Genomic DNA, 12159 nt, shown 5'->3' with positions numbered 1-12159 from the left:
CACAGCAGAACCAGAGTGGGTTGGGAATGGGGAATCGCAGCCTGTTCCTCCCCTCCCTCCCCAAAAGTGCTCCAGCAGCACCATCACCTACATTTCCACCTCCTTTTCCAGCACAATGGGGTCTTTGGAATATTTATTCCCCTTTTTTCCTGGCTGTGTTGGGTGTGTTTTTTATTGCTAGGAGGGAAAACAAACTGTTCTTCCAGAGCAAACAACCCGTTCCTCAGAGCATCCCAAACCCTTAATCTGGGAACAGACCTTTCACACACACTCCAGAGCCATCCTGGATGAATCAATCCTCATTAAGACATTAGCCTGCATAAATATTTGGCCGGGTGAGCCCCGAGGGAGCGAGCAGAGGGATGGGGAGAGCTGCACTTGGAAATTCAATGAAATTCCCTTCGGCAGCAGGAGCCAGGCCTGGGGAGAGCCGGGTCAAGCCTTGAGCAGGTGCCACTTGTCCCCTTGGGCAAGTCCTGCAGAGCAGGGTTCATTTTGCTGACCTGTTTTATTTGGAAGTGGCGAGGCACAGGTGGAAAAGGAGGAGGAGGAATCCTGCAGCTCCTTCCCCAAGCCACAACACAACTCGCTCCCAAACAATTTCTTTGCCGCCGAGGAAGGAGCTGGAATTTCTCTCGGTAGAATTGCGAAGTCGGTGCCTGTTATAGAAACTTTTTAGTGCTGGGGACAAGCCAAGAAAAGAGCCCAGACTGATCTGAAATCTCAGCTGGTGCTGGCGGCGCTTCCACCTCCGGCTCCTGCGCTGGTGGGACGGGAACTGGACCCTCCAAACCTCCCTGAGGATGTTTCCCAATGTTCTGGGTGCCCTTCCCAGCTCCCAGCAGCTCCTGCCCTGCTCTGGGAGGTGATTTTGGGGTAGATTGAGGTTTTTTTGTCATTGCATAAACCCTGCTTCATCCCCCATCCCATCTCCACACCGGTGGGACCAGCCTGGATCATCTCGTGCCATCAAATCCTTCCCAGCAGGATAATCCAGGCTGTGGCAATGCCAGGCTGCAGCTCCCGGGGAGATGAAAGTTTTTTTTTTTTGGCTCAGATGGCATCACAACCTGTCTGTGCCACGATTTCCTTCGGCACCCAGGGAGATCCTATCAAGGATTTGGGTGGGAATGGAAATTCCACCTTGAGTGGGGCTGTGCAGGGAACATCCAGGGTGAGCTGGGAGGATCCAGTTTGGATCCCTGAGCTGGGAATCCGGGCTGGGCCTGCATCACCCTTCCTTAGTTTTGGTGTGGAAAGCTGGGCACCATCCATCCCCATTTCACAGAACAAATCACATTTTAATCCATTTTCCCCTCCATGCCCTGGATACCAACGGGACGGACACACCGACACAGACACCCCTGGGCACACCCAGCTCCAAACCGGGCAGAAAACGCCGGAGCCCTGCATGTGTGCTGCTTCCATGTGCGCTGGTTTCCAAGGAAACCGCTCGCTCTTACATGTGTGTCACTTAACACCCTATTTGCTTTCATTTGGATAAGTCTTTAATTCCTGCGCAGCCCCGGCTCGGCGGGATCTGTTGAGCTCCGTGTGGCTCCTCAGCGCACAAAATCCCTCTCCTGCCTCTTGGAAAAGTCCCTGCCTGCTCCGAGCCGCTTTGCTAAACCTGTGCCTAATTGGAGCAGCTAATGCTTTCTGCAGGAATAACTGGATATTTCGCTGCTGCTTCCCCTCTAGAAACAATTAGCAGGGAAAACACGGAGCGCAGGGCTCTTGTCACCTGCCACCAGCTCTGCTCCGTGTCGGGTGGAGGAGCAGGGGGAAAGCTGGGAGGTGGAGACATGGATTTGAGTTCTTGGGAAGGCAGCAGATCCTGTCGGTGGTTAAATGTTGATTTTTAAGGTGTCCTGAGGTGAGGAATGGGTGACCCAGTTGGTGTCACACGGGGAGGGAAGGGTCCAGGCAGGGCTCAGAGCCCCTTCCAGGAGCTCAGGGGGCTCCAGGAGAGCTGGAGAGGGGCTGGGGACAAGGCATGGAGGGACAGGACACAGGGAATGGCTTCTAAATGACGGAAACTGGGATTTGATGGGATATTGGGAAGGAATTCCTGGCTGGGATGGAATTCCCAGATTTGCTGTGGCTGCTCCTGGATCCCTGGAAATGTCCAAGGCTGGACTGGAGCAGAGCATAGAGGGAGGTGTCCCTGGGATTTAAGCTTTCTTCCCACCCAAACCATTCCATGATTCCAACAGGACACACTGGCTCCTTCTCTCCATGGCCTGGGCCGAGCAGGAATGGGTGACAAAGCTTTGGGGGAGTTTTTTTCCCCCCAAAATTTCATCCACAGGAACCCAAATCTTCTCCTTCCCTCTCCCCCTCCCTCCCTTCCCTTTGCACAGCAAGATGCCTCCTGTTCCTGTGCACCAGAGGAATTTTCTGATCTAAAGCCACTTCTCCTCCTCTCCCCAAAATCCCTGGGGCTGGTTCATGCTTGTAAAGCTGAGCAGCTCCCGTGTCACTCGGGGCTGGCTCCTTCTGCAGCCCTGACAGCAGCTAATGCTGTTAGCCTGTGTCGAGGAGGGATTTCAGCATTAGAAAAAAACCCCAAATCACCACTCTCAGGCTGCTCTGCTGCTTGCCAGCAGTTCCAAAACATCTCCCCCGTGTTTGGGGCCCGGGGATGTCACACAGGGGGTTTGGGGTGGATTTTTGGGCTGCTGCAGCCTGGGGAGCAGCACGGGATGAGCAGCCGGGATTAGCTCGGCTCAGGCTTTGCTATTTTAGGTGGAAGGTGAAGGATTGTGGCTCTGAGGGTGGCCAGCAGGTGAGGAGAGAGAAAAATCCCGCAGGGGCAGCCGGGCTGAGGGCGCTGACCCCAGCTCCTGTCCCCAGCGGGGTCCGGCCCCGCTGCTCCCCGGCTGCGTGTGCTGTCACCTTTCTAGGCCACAATCTGTCCCCAATTCCGAGCCTGCTGTTAGCTTCACTTGCACTCTATTCTCGTGTTTGCTGTTATTTTTTAACACTTTTTTTTTTTTCCCCATTTTCATTTTTTTTTTATTTTAATTTTTTTTTTTTTTTTTTTTTTTTTGCATAAAAGCACTATCCTCTCCCCAGAGCCTGCCTGGAGCGAAGGCATGGTCTGTACAACTGCAATTATTTCGAAGAACAGATGGAGTGAGGAGCAGAAAGTCTGTTAATAGTAATAGAAATGCTACATGTTAACCTGGACAGCACACGATGACAGTCCCATGACTACACGTTCTGTTCCCACCAGCTGGGCTCCGAGCGGAGCCGAGAGATTCAGAAACGCCGAGCTCGGCTCCGCACCCTCCCCAAAGTTAGAGCTCAAATTCCTTCACACTTCCAGCACAGGGTTTTGGGTTGTCGGGCTTCTTCTCCCCCCTCCCCTCCTCCTCCTTCCTATTAAACGTTGATTTCGGTGCTGTTAAGGAATTTTGCTGCTTCTTCCCCCCACCTCCTTTTGTTATTTTTATTTTTTTTTTTTTTTTAATTTTTTTTCCCAGCCTGCTGCAGCTGGGAACTGTGGTGGAGGCTCAGCCTCGAGGTCCTGACCTTCAGCCTCACCCCTTTCCCACGCTCACATCTGCAGGGTTGATGTAATTCCCCCACCCTGGATGATGCCAGGTTGGGATTTACGGACCTGGGCAGGGAGATTTGTAGAAATTTGGGATTTTCCTGTTGCGAGCTGTTGGCTAAATGGGTTGAAATCCTCGTTTTCTGGTTAAAAACCGAGCTCCCTGTGGAGGTGGGGTCTCATAAAGAGATTTATGAGGCGTGTGGGACTCCAAGGGAAGGGAGCACAGGGTTATGGCAACACCCCGGGATCTTTTCGCCTCTTTACCCCAACCAGAGGTTGAGAAATGGAACAAAAACATTGAGTGAGCCCCAAGAGCCTCTCTGTGCAAATCCTCGTGTTTCACAAGGGATGAAGGCTCGGAGCTCCAGCTGGTCCCAGCGGGAACTGCAGGGCTCAGTGCAGGGTGGTTGGGAAAGCGCTGCCCCCGGGGCTGCAGACGCACCTGGAGGTTTTACTGGGATATAGATCCTTTAAGCCGGGTGCTTGCGGGATAATCTGCAGCCCGAGGTCCTGCCAAATCCCTGGAGATCAGCAGGTTTTCCCTCCAGAGGTCACTTCCATCCTCAGCGAGCCAAAATATCCACGTGGGCTCCGTGCTGGGGGATGGGAACCCTCCCTGGGGACCTGGGGTGGGCTCTGGGGGTTTCCTGGGGATAGCAGCGTCTGGAGAGGGTTTGGGATGGATTTTCCCTCACATCCCACCAGGATTTAGGGTTGGAGATGATTGGGATGTGTAGGGTGGCAGCTCTGGCTTTAGGGGGTGTTTGGGATGGATTACCCTCACATCCCACCAGGATTTAGGGTTGGGGATGGTTTGGAAGGGGTTGGCAGATGTGTAGGCTGATAGCAGGGTCTGGAAGGTGTTTGGGATGGGTTTCCTTGCATCTCACCAAGATTTAGGGTTGGGGATGATTGGGATGTGTAGGGTGGCAGCTCTGGGTCTGGAGGGGGTTTGGGATGGGTTTCCCTTGCATCCCATCAGGATTTAGGGCTGGGGAAGGTTGGGAAGGGGTTGGAGGATGTGTAGGCTGGAAGATCTGGATTTAGAGGGTGTTTGGGATGGATTTCCTTTGCATCCCATCAGGATTTAGGGCTGGGGAAGGTTTGGAAGGGGTTGATGGATGTGTAGGCTGATAGCTTTGGCTTTGGAGGGTGTTTGGGATGGGTTCCCCTCACATCCCGCCAGGATTTGGGGTTAGGGATGCTTTGGAAGGGGTTGGTGGATGTGTAGGCTGGCAGCTCTGGGTCTGGAGCATGTTTGGGATGGATTTCTCTTGTATCCCATCAGGATTTAGGGTTGGAGAGGATTGGGAAGAGGTTGGTGGGTGTGTAGGCTGATGGCAGGGTCTAGAGCATGGTTGGGATGGGTTTCCCTCACATCCCACCAGGATTTGGGGTTGGGGATGATTGGGAAGGGGTTGGTGGATGTGTAGGCTGGCAGCTCTGGGTCTGGAGCGTGTTTGGGATGGGTTTCCCTCACGTCCCACCGGGATTTAGGGTTGGGGATGATTGGGTTGTGTCAACTGTCAGCTCTGGATTTAGGGGATGTTTGGGATGGATTTCCCCCCATCCCACCAGGATTTAGGGTTGGTGGATGTGCAGGATTTGCTGCCCTCACCCTCCCTGGGGACCTGGGCTGGGCTCTGGGGTTTCCTGGGGGATAAACCAGCTCTGTCCATAAATCCCAGCTCTCCTTGTCCAATTCCATCACCCAGGAGTGGTACCCGACCCCACCCAGGTGCTGCTTCCTGCAGCATCCCAGGAGCATCTTTTGGTTATCTGGGGATGTTTGGGGGAGAGTTTGGCTCCTCATGGAGGAGGGGGTACCCAGCTTGTCCAAAACCACCCCTGGAACCCAAAAATACCAGAGTGGCTTCGATCCTGTGCCCCGGTGGGGTGAGAGGATGGCTGGAAGCAGCAGGAATTCTCCTTGGTGAATTTGGAGGAGGCAGAACTCACATTTTCCTTCTGGAAAAATTTGGGATTCAATCACCCTCAGTGGGTTTGTGCCCATTCCTCACTCCGGGGTGGGAAAGAGTGGAAAAACGTGGATTTGGTATTTTTTTTTACCCAGAAATCCCCCTTTGCTCTCTTGCAGAACATGAAATACGTCCTGGTGATGGTGGATCCCGATGCTCCCAACAGAGCCGAGCCCAGTCTGCAGTTCTGGAGGCACTGGATGGTCACCGACATCCCGGTGAGTGCCCCGGGCTCATCCCCGACGATTTGGGGCGGGCTGGATTCCCTGGGGACGCAAACCCCGCCCGGTGAAACCCCCGGAGGGATGAGCCAGAAAAATGGAAATGCTGTGTAGGTAGGGAAGTGCTTCCTCAGGCTATAAAGAGCCAGGCTGGTCCAAAAATATTGCTGCTTGGGTTTTTTGTATTTTTTTTTTCTTCTCCTTCTCCTAAGGAAATGCTGGGAAAAAAAAAACAACAAACCCAAAAAACTCTTTGCCAACTCCCCACCGCCGGATTTCTCTGCGTCCTTCCAAGCAGCTCCTGCTGCCAGTTAGGTTTGGTGGCTAAAAAAAAACAACAAGTAGGTTTGGTGGAAATCTCAATGCTTTCTCTAGTTTTAAATTCTTTTTAATTACAAATGGTTTGAATTCAGTGGGAAAACGAGTTTGGGATGGATTGTGGATGAGTTCTTTCCCCTGTCCTGGCGGGTCGTGCCTTTACTCTCAGAAATATTTTGGAAAATCAGGATTTTTTTCCCCCTCCTGCTTGTTTTTATGTCTTCAAAAAACGAGGTGTTGCAACCCTAAATCAATCTAACCGATAATCTGGGTACTAAAGCCTAATTAAGATATCAATTAATTTGCAGCGTGCATTTAACAAGAAATATCACGTCGTTCTCCTCTATTAGTCTCTGAAATTACTGCTGAGGGCTCTTTGTACAGATACCTTAATTAGACTTTTTATTGTTAATGGGCATATTAAGCAAATTAAAACGGGATATTAATACTTTCCATGAATTCCATAATTGGCTGAAAAATAGGAAGCATCGGGAATAATTGCGGGAATTTGTGTGCAGGGCTTGGGGGTTTTTTTGGTTTTTGGTTTTTTTTTTTTTTGTGTTGTTTTGTGTTTTTTATCCTTCACAGAAACCCTTCTGCATTTCTAACAACAGGGTCCTGAAAGTCTCTCATTAATTTTAATATTTACCAAACGCAAAGGAGCCCAAGCTCCTGTGTTTCCTTCTGTACACAGATCCTTCCCTCTTGCTAATTATTGTGGTTTTCCTTTTTTTTTTTTTTTAAATTTATTTTTTCTGGTGGGAATTTAAATCCTTTAAGCCAAGGAGGCAAATGTGGGATTCAAACCAGCATGAATGGAAGGTGGGATTTTTTTTTTTTTGGGTGATGCCATTTGTCATCTCTAAGGTCAAAAATTCTGTCAGGCCATGAAAAAAGGTGGGGGAAAAAAAAGGAGATTTTTGGGGAAAGAAAAGGGTTTTCCCCATCTGATCCCAACCCCAACAATTCCTTAATCTCTCTTATCACGAGATAAATAATATAAATATAAACGCACATATCTGAGCAGGGATTTGGCCTCCATGCTCCTGATGGTCCCTTCCCAAGTGAGATATTCATGATTCCCTGCATTTCTCTATATAAAACCTATACATTGATATGATCCCTATAATGATGGGATAAATATATCCTCGCTGTCTCCCGTGGGTGTGTGGATATGGATCTCTCTTGTACACACACAGAAATGCACAGAAATCCCACAAAAACCACAAAATGTCATCCAAGTCCATGAGGACACTGGGACAAAACCACCTCAGCTCAGTCCCTGTATTGGGGTTCACTGCTGGGGCTGCAGGATGTGTATAAATCCCCCAAATTCTCACCCAAAAAAACCCCAAAAATAATCCAAATCCTGTGAGGACACGGGGACAGAACCACCTCAGCTCAGTCCCTGTATTGGGGTGCACTGCTGGGGCTGCAGGATGTGTATAAATCCCACAAATCCCATAAATCCCACAATAAACCTCCCCAAAAATCATCCCCACCCATGAGGACACCAGGACAGAACCACCTCAGCTCAGTCCCTGTATTGGGGTGCATTGGGGGTGTCTGGGGGTGCACTGCTGGGGCTGCAGGATGTGTGTAAATCCCACAAATTCCACAAAAAACCCCAAAAAATCATCCCAATCCCATGAGGACATGGGGACAAAACCACTTCTGCTCAGTCCCTGTGTTGGGGTTCACTGCTGGGGCTGCAGGACGTGTATAAATCCCAAAAATGCCACAAATCCCACAAATTCCACAAAAAACCACCAAAAAAATCATCCTCATCCCATGAGGACATGGGGACAAAACCAGCTCAGCTCAGTCCCTGTGTTGGGAGGCACTGGGGGTGTCCTGGTGTGTCCTTCTGGGGATGCAGGGTGTGTATAAATCCCACAAATTCCACAAATTCTCCCCCAAAAAAACCCAAAAAATCATCCCAATCCCATGAGGACATGGGGACAAAAGCACCTCTACTCAGTCCCTATATTGGGGTGCACTGCTGGGGCTACAGGATGTGTGTAAATCCCACAAATTTCACAAAAAAACCCTAAAAATCATCCCCATCCATGAGGACACAAACAAATGCAGGGACCTCAGCTCGGTCCCTGTATTGGGGTGCACTGAGGGTGCACTGCTGGGGCTGCAGGATGTGTAAACATCCCCCAAATCCCACAATAAACCACCCCAAAAATCATCCCCATCCATGAGAACACCAGGACAGAACCATCTCAGCTCAGTCCCCGTATCTGGGCTCTGGGGGTGTCCTGGTGTGTCCTGCCAGGCCTGCAGGACGTGTATAAACCCTAAAAATCCCACAGAAGCATTTAAAAACACCCAAAAAATCATTCCAATCCTGTGAGGACACCAGGACAGAACCACCTCAGCTCAGTCCCTTTATCTGGGGGTGTCCTGGCGTGTCCTGCTGGGGCTGCAGGACGTGTATAAATCCCACAAATCCCACAAAAAAAAAAAACCCAAAAAATCATCTCCATCCATGAGGACACCAGGACAGAACCACCTCAGCTCAGTCCCTTTATCTGGGGCTGTCCTGGTGTGTCCTGCCGGGGTGTAGGATGTGTGTAAACCCCACAAATCCCACAAAAAACACCCAAAAAATCATCCCCATCCACGAGGACACCAGGACAGAACCACCTCAGCTCAGTCCCTGTATCTGGGGTGCTCTGGGGCTGTCCTGACAGGTCCTGCTGGGGCTGCAGGATGTGCAAACGTCCCCCAAATCCCATAAATCCCACCAAAAAAACCCCAAAAAATCATCCCAATCCCATGAGGACATGGGGACAGAAACACCTCAGCTCAGTCCCTGTGTCTGAGGTGCTCTGGGGGTGTCTGGGGATGCTCTACTGGGGGTGCAGGATGTGTATACATCCCCCAAATCCCATAACTCCCACAAAAAAAACCCCAAAAAATCATCCCCACCCATGAGGACACCATCACAAAGCCACCTCAGCTCAGTCCCTGTATCTGGGGTGCTCTGGGGCTGTCCTGGTGTGTCCTGCTGGGACTGCAGGACATGCATACATCCCCCAAATCCCACAAAAAAACCCAAAAAATCATCTCCATCCATGAGGACACCAGGACAGAACCATCTCAGCTCAGTCCCTGTGTCTGAGGTGCTCTGGGGGTGTCTGGGGATGCTCTGCTGGGGCTGCAGGACGTGTATAAACCTCTCAAATGCCCCAATAAACTACCCCAAAAATCATCCCCACCCATGAGGACACGGGGACAAAGCCACCTCAGCTCTGTCCCCGTATCTGGGCTGCTCTGGGGCTGTCCTGGTGTGTCCTACCAGGGCTGCAGGACGTGTATAAACCCCTCAAATACCCCAATAAACCACCTCAAAAATCATCCCCACCCATGAGGACACCAGGACAGAACCACCTCAGCTCAGTCCTCATATCTGGGGTGCTCTGGGGGTGTCCTGGTGTGTCCTACTGGGCTTGCAGGACTCATATAAATCCCACAAATCCCACAATAAACCACCCAAAAATCATCCCCACCCATGAGGACACTGTCACAAAACCACCTCAGCTCAGTCCCTGTATCTGGGGTGCTCTGGGGCTGTCCTGACAGGTCCTGCTGGGGCTGCAGGATGTGTATACATCCCCCAAATCCCATAAATCCCACCAAAAAAAACCCAAAAAATCATCCCAATCCCATGAGGACATGGGGACAGAAATACCTCAGCTCAGTCCCTGTGTCTGAGGTGCTCTGGGGGTGTCTGGGGATGCTCTACTGGGGCTGCAGGATGTGTATACATCCCCCAAATCCCATAACTCCCACAAAAAAAACCCCAAAAAATCATCCCCACCCATGAGGACACCATCACAAAGCCACCTCAGCTCTGTCCCCATACCGGGCTGCTCTGGGGCTGTCCTGGCGTGTCCTGCCGGGGCTGCAGGCGGAGTTTTGCCGCTCCCCCAGCCCCACACGTGGGCTCACCACATGGTGTCTCCTCGAGCTGCAGATCCTGGGGGGGATGTGGAAGCCTTGGCTCCGAGCAGCTTCAGCTGACAGCCTTATTTGCACACTGGCTCGAAAATAACCGTGTGGGCTTTCCACGGCACCTTCTGCTGCTTTGGTGCACGCAGGGGCTCGCAAGTGACTCTCTGCGGGAGGGACGGGGTGGCCGCGGCCACCAGTGGCCTGGTGTCACCCCGGTGTCACCTCAGTGTCACCCCAGTGTCACCTCAGTGTCACCCAGCATCACCCAGTGTCACACCAGTGTCACCCCAATGTCACCCAGCATCACTCCAGTGTCACTCAGTGTCACTCAATGTCACCCCAGTGTTACCCAGCAGTGCTTAGGTACCACCCCAGTTCCCCCAGTGTCACCCCAGTGTCACCCCAGCGTCACACCAGTGTTACCCAGCAGTGTCTGGGTACCACCCCAGTTCACCCAGTGTCACCTCAGTGTCACCTCAGTGTCACCAATGTCACCCCAGTGTTACCCAGCAGTGCTTAGGTACCACCCCAGTTCACCCAGTGTCACTCATGTCAGGCCAGTGTGACCCCAGTGTCACCCCAGTGTCACCCCAGTGTCACCCAGCATCACCCAGTGTCACACCAGAGTTACCCAGCAGTGCTTGGGTACCACCCCAGTGTCACCCAGTGTCACCCCAGTGTCACCCAGTGTCACCCCAGTGTTACTCAGCAGTGCCTGGATACCATGCAGTGCACTCAGTGTCACCCCAATGTCACTCAGAGTCACCCAGTGTCACCTCAGTGTCACCCCAGTGTTACCCAGCAGTGCTTGGGTACCACCCCAGTTCACTCAGCATCACCCCAGTGTCACTCAGTGTCACTCAATGTCACCCCAGTGTTACCCAGCAGTGCTTGGGTACCACTCCAATTCATCCAGTGTCACCCCAGCATCACCCAGTGTCACCCCAGAGTCACCCAATGTCACCCCAGTGTTACTGAGCAATGCCTGGATACCATGCAGTGCCCTCAGTGTCACCCCAATGTCACTCAGTGTCACCTCAGTGTCACTCAGTGTCGTTCAATGTCACCTCAGTCTTATCCAGCAGTGCTTTGGTACTGCCCCAGTTCACCCAGTGTCACTCCAGTGTCACCCAGGGTCACCCAGCATCACTCAGTGTCACCCCAGTATCACCAAGCATCACCTCAGTGTCACTCAGTGTCACCCCAGTGTTACCCAGCAGTGCTTGGGTACCACCCTAGTGTCAGACCAGCATGGCCCAGTATCACCCAGTGTCACCCCAGTGTCACCCAGCATCTCTCCAGCATCGCCCACCATCCCCTGGTTACCACCCCAGCATTTTTTGGGTATTGCCCCCAAATCCCTGGGTATTACCACAGCATTTTTGGGGTACCACCCCAGCATTCCTTGGGTATTTTACCCCTGAATCGCTGGGTACCACTCCAGCATTTTTGGGATATCACCCCCAAATCCCTGAGTACCATCCCAGCATTTTCTGGGTGTCACCCCAGTACCCCTTGGGTATCGCCCCTGAATCGCTGGGTATCACCCCAGCATTTTTTGGGTATCATCTCAGCATCCCCTGGGAACTACCCCAGCACTTTTTGGGTACCACTCCCAAATCCCTGAGTGCCACCCCAGCATTTTTTGGGTGTCACCCCAGTATCCCCTGGGTATCGCCCCTGAATCGCTGGGTATCACCCCAGCATTTTTTGGGTGTCATCTCAGCATCCCCTGGGAACTACCCCAGCACTTTTTGGGTACCACTCCCAAATCCCTGAGTACCACCCCAGCATTTTTTGGGTACTACCCCAGCATCCCTTGGGTATTTTACCCCTGAATCCCCGGGTCCCACCCCAGCATTTTTCGGGTCCCACCCCAGCATTTTTCGGGTCCCACCCCCAAATCCCCGGGCGCCACCGCAGCCTCCCCCAGCCCCGCTCGCTGTCTCCCTGCCATCCCTCCGGCATCCCCCGGGCTTTGCCACCCCCCGGTTTGGAGGGAAGCAGCTCCAGCAGCCCTGAACGCCACTCCTGGGTGCTGCAGCACTTTGGCACGCCACCAACTCCGGGGTTTGGCTCGGGCTTTGGTGGCCCAGGTGGGTTTTCAGGCTGG

The 12159-nt window shown here is 52.4% G+C and overlaps 1 protein-coding gene across 2 annotated transcripts in view; it reads left to right on the top strand.

Annotated features, from left to right (window-relative positions):
• The window catches only part of PEBP4 (phosphatidylethanolamine binding protein 4), a 98973-nt gene that overhangs the window by 45533 nt on the left and 41281 nt on the right, over window positions 1-12159 (top strand). For both annotated transcript variants that reach the window (XM_033081477.2, XM_033081476.2), the window contains exon 4: window positions 5661-5759. In XM_033081477.2, coding sequence (XP_032937368.1) covers window positions 5661-5759 — 99 coding nt within the window. The remainder of the gene's footprint in view (window positions 1-5660; window positions 5760-12159) is intronic.

Source organism: Catharus ustulatus, chromosome 27 (assembly GCF_009819885.2).
Source record: "Catharus ustulatus isolate bCatUst1 chromosome 27, bCatUst1.pri.v2, whole genome shotgun sequence".
Classification (NCBI taxonomy): domain Eukaryota; kingdom Metazoa; phylum Chordata; class Aves; order Passeriformes; family Turdidae; genus Catharus; species Catharus ustulatus.
The sequence above is the reverse complement of the archived record's forward strand: the minus strand, read 5'-3'. Positions and strand labels throughout refer to the sequence as shown.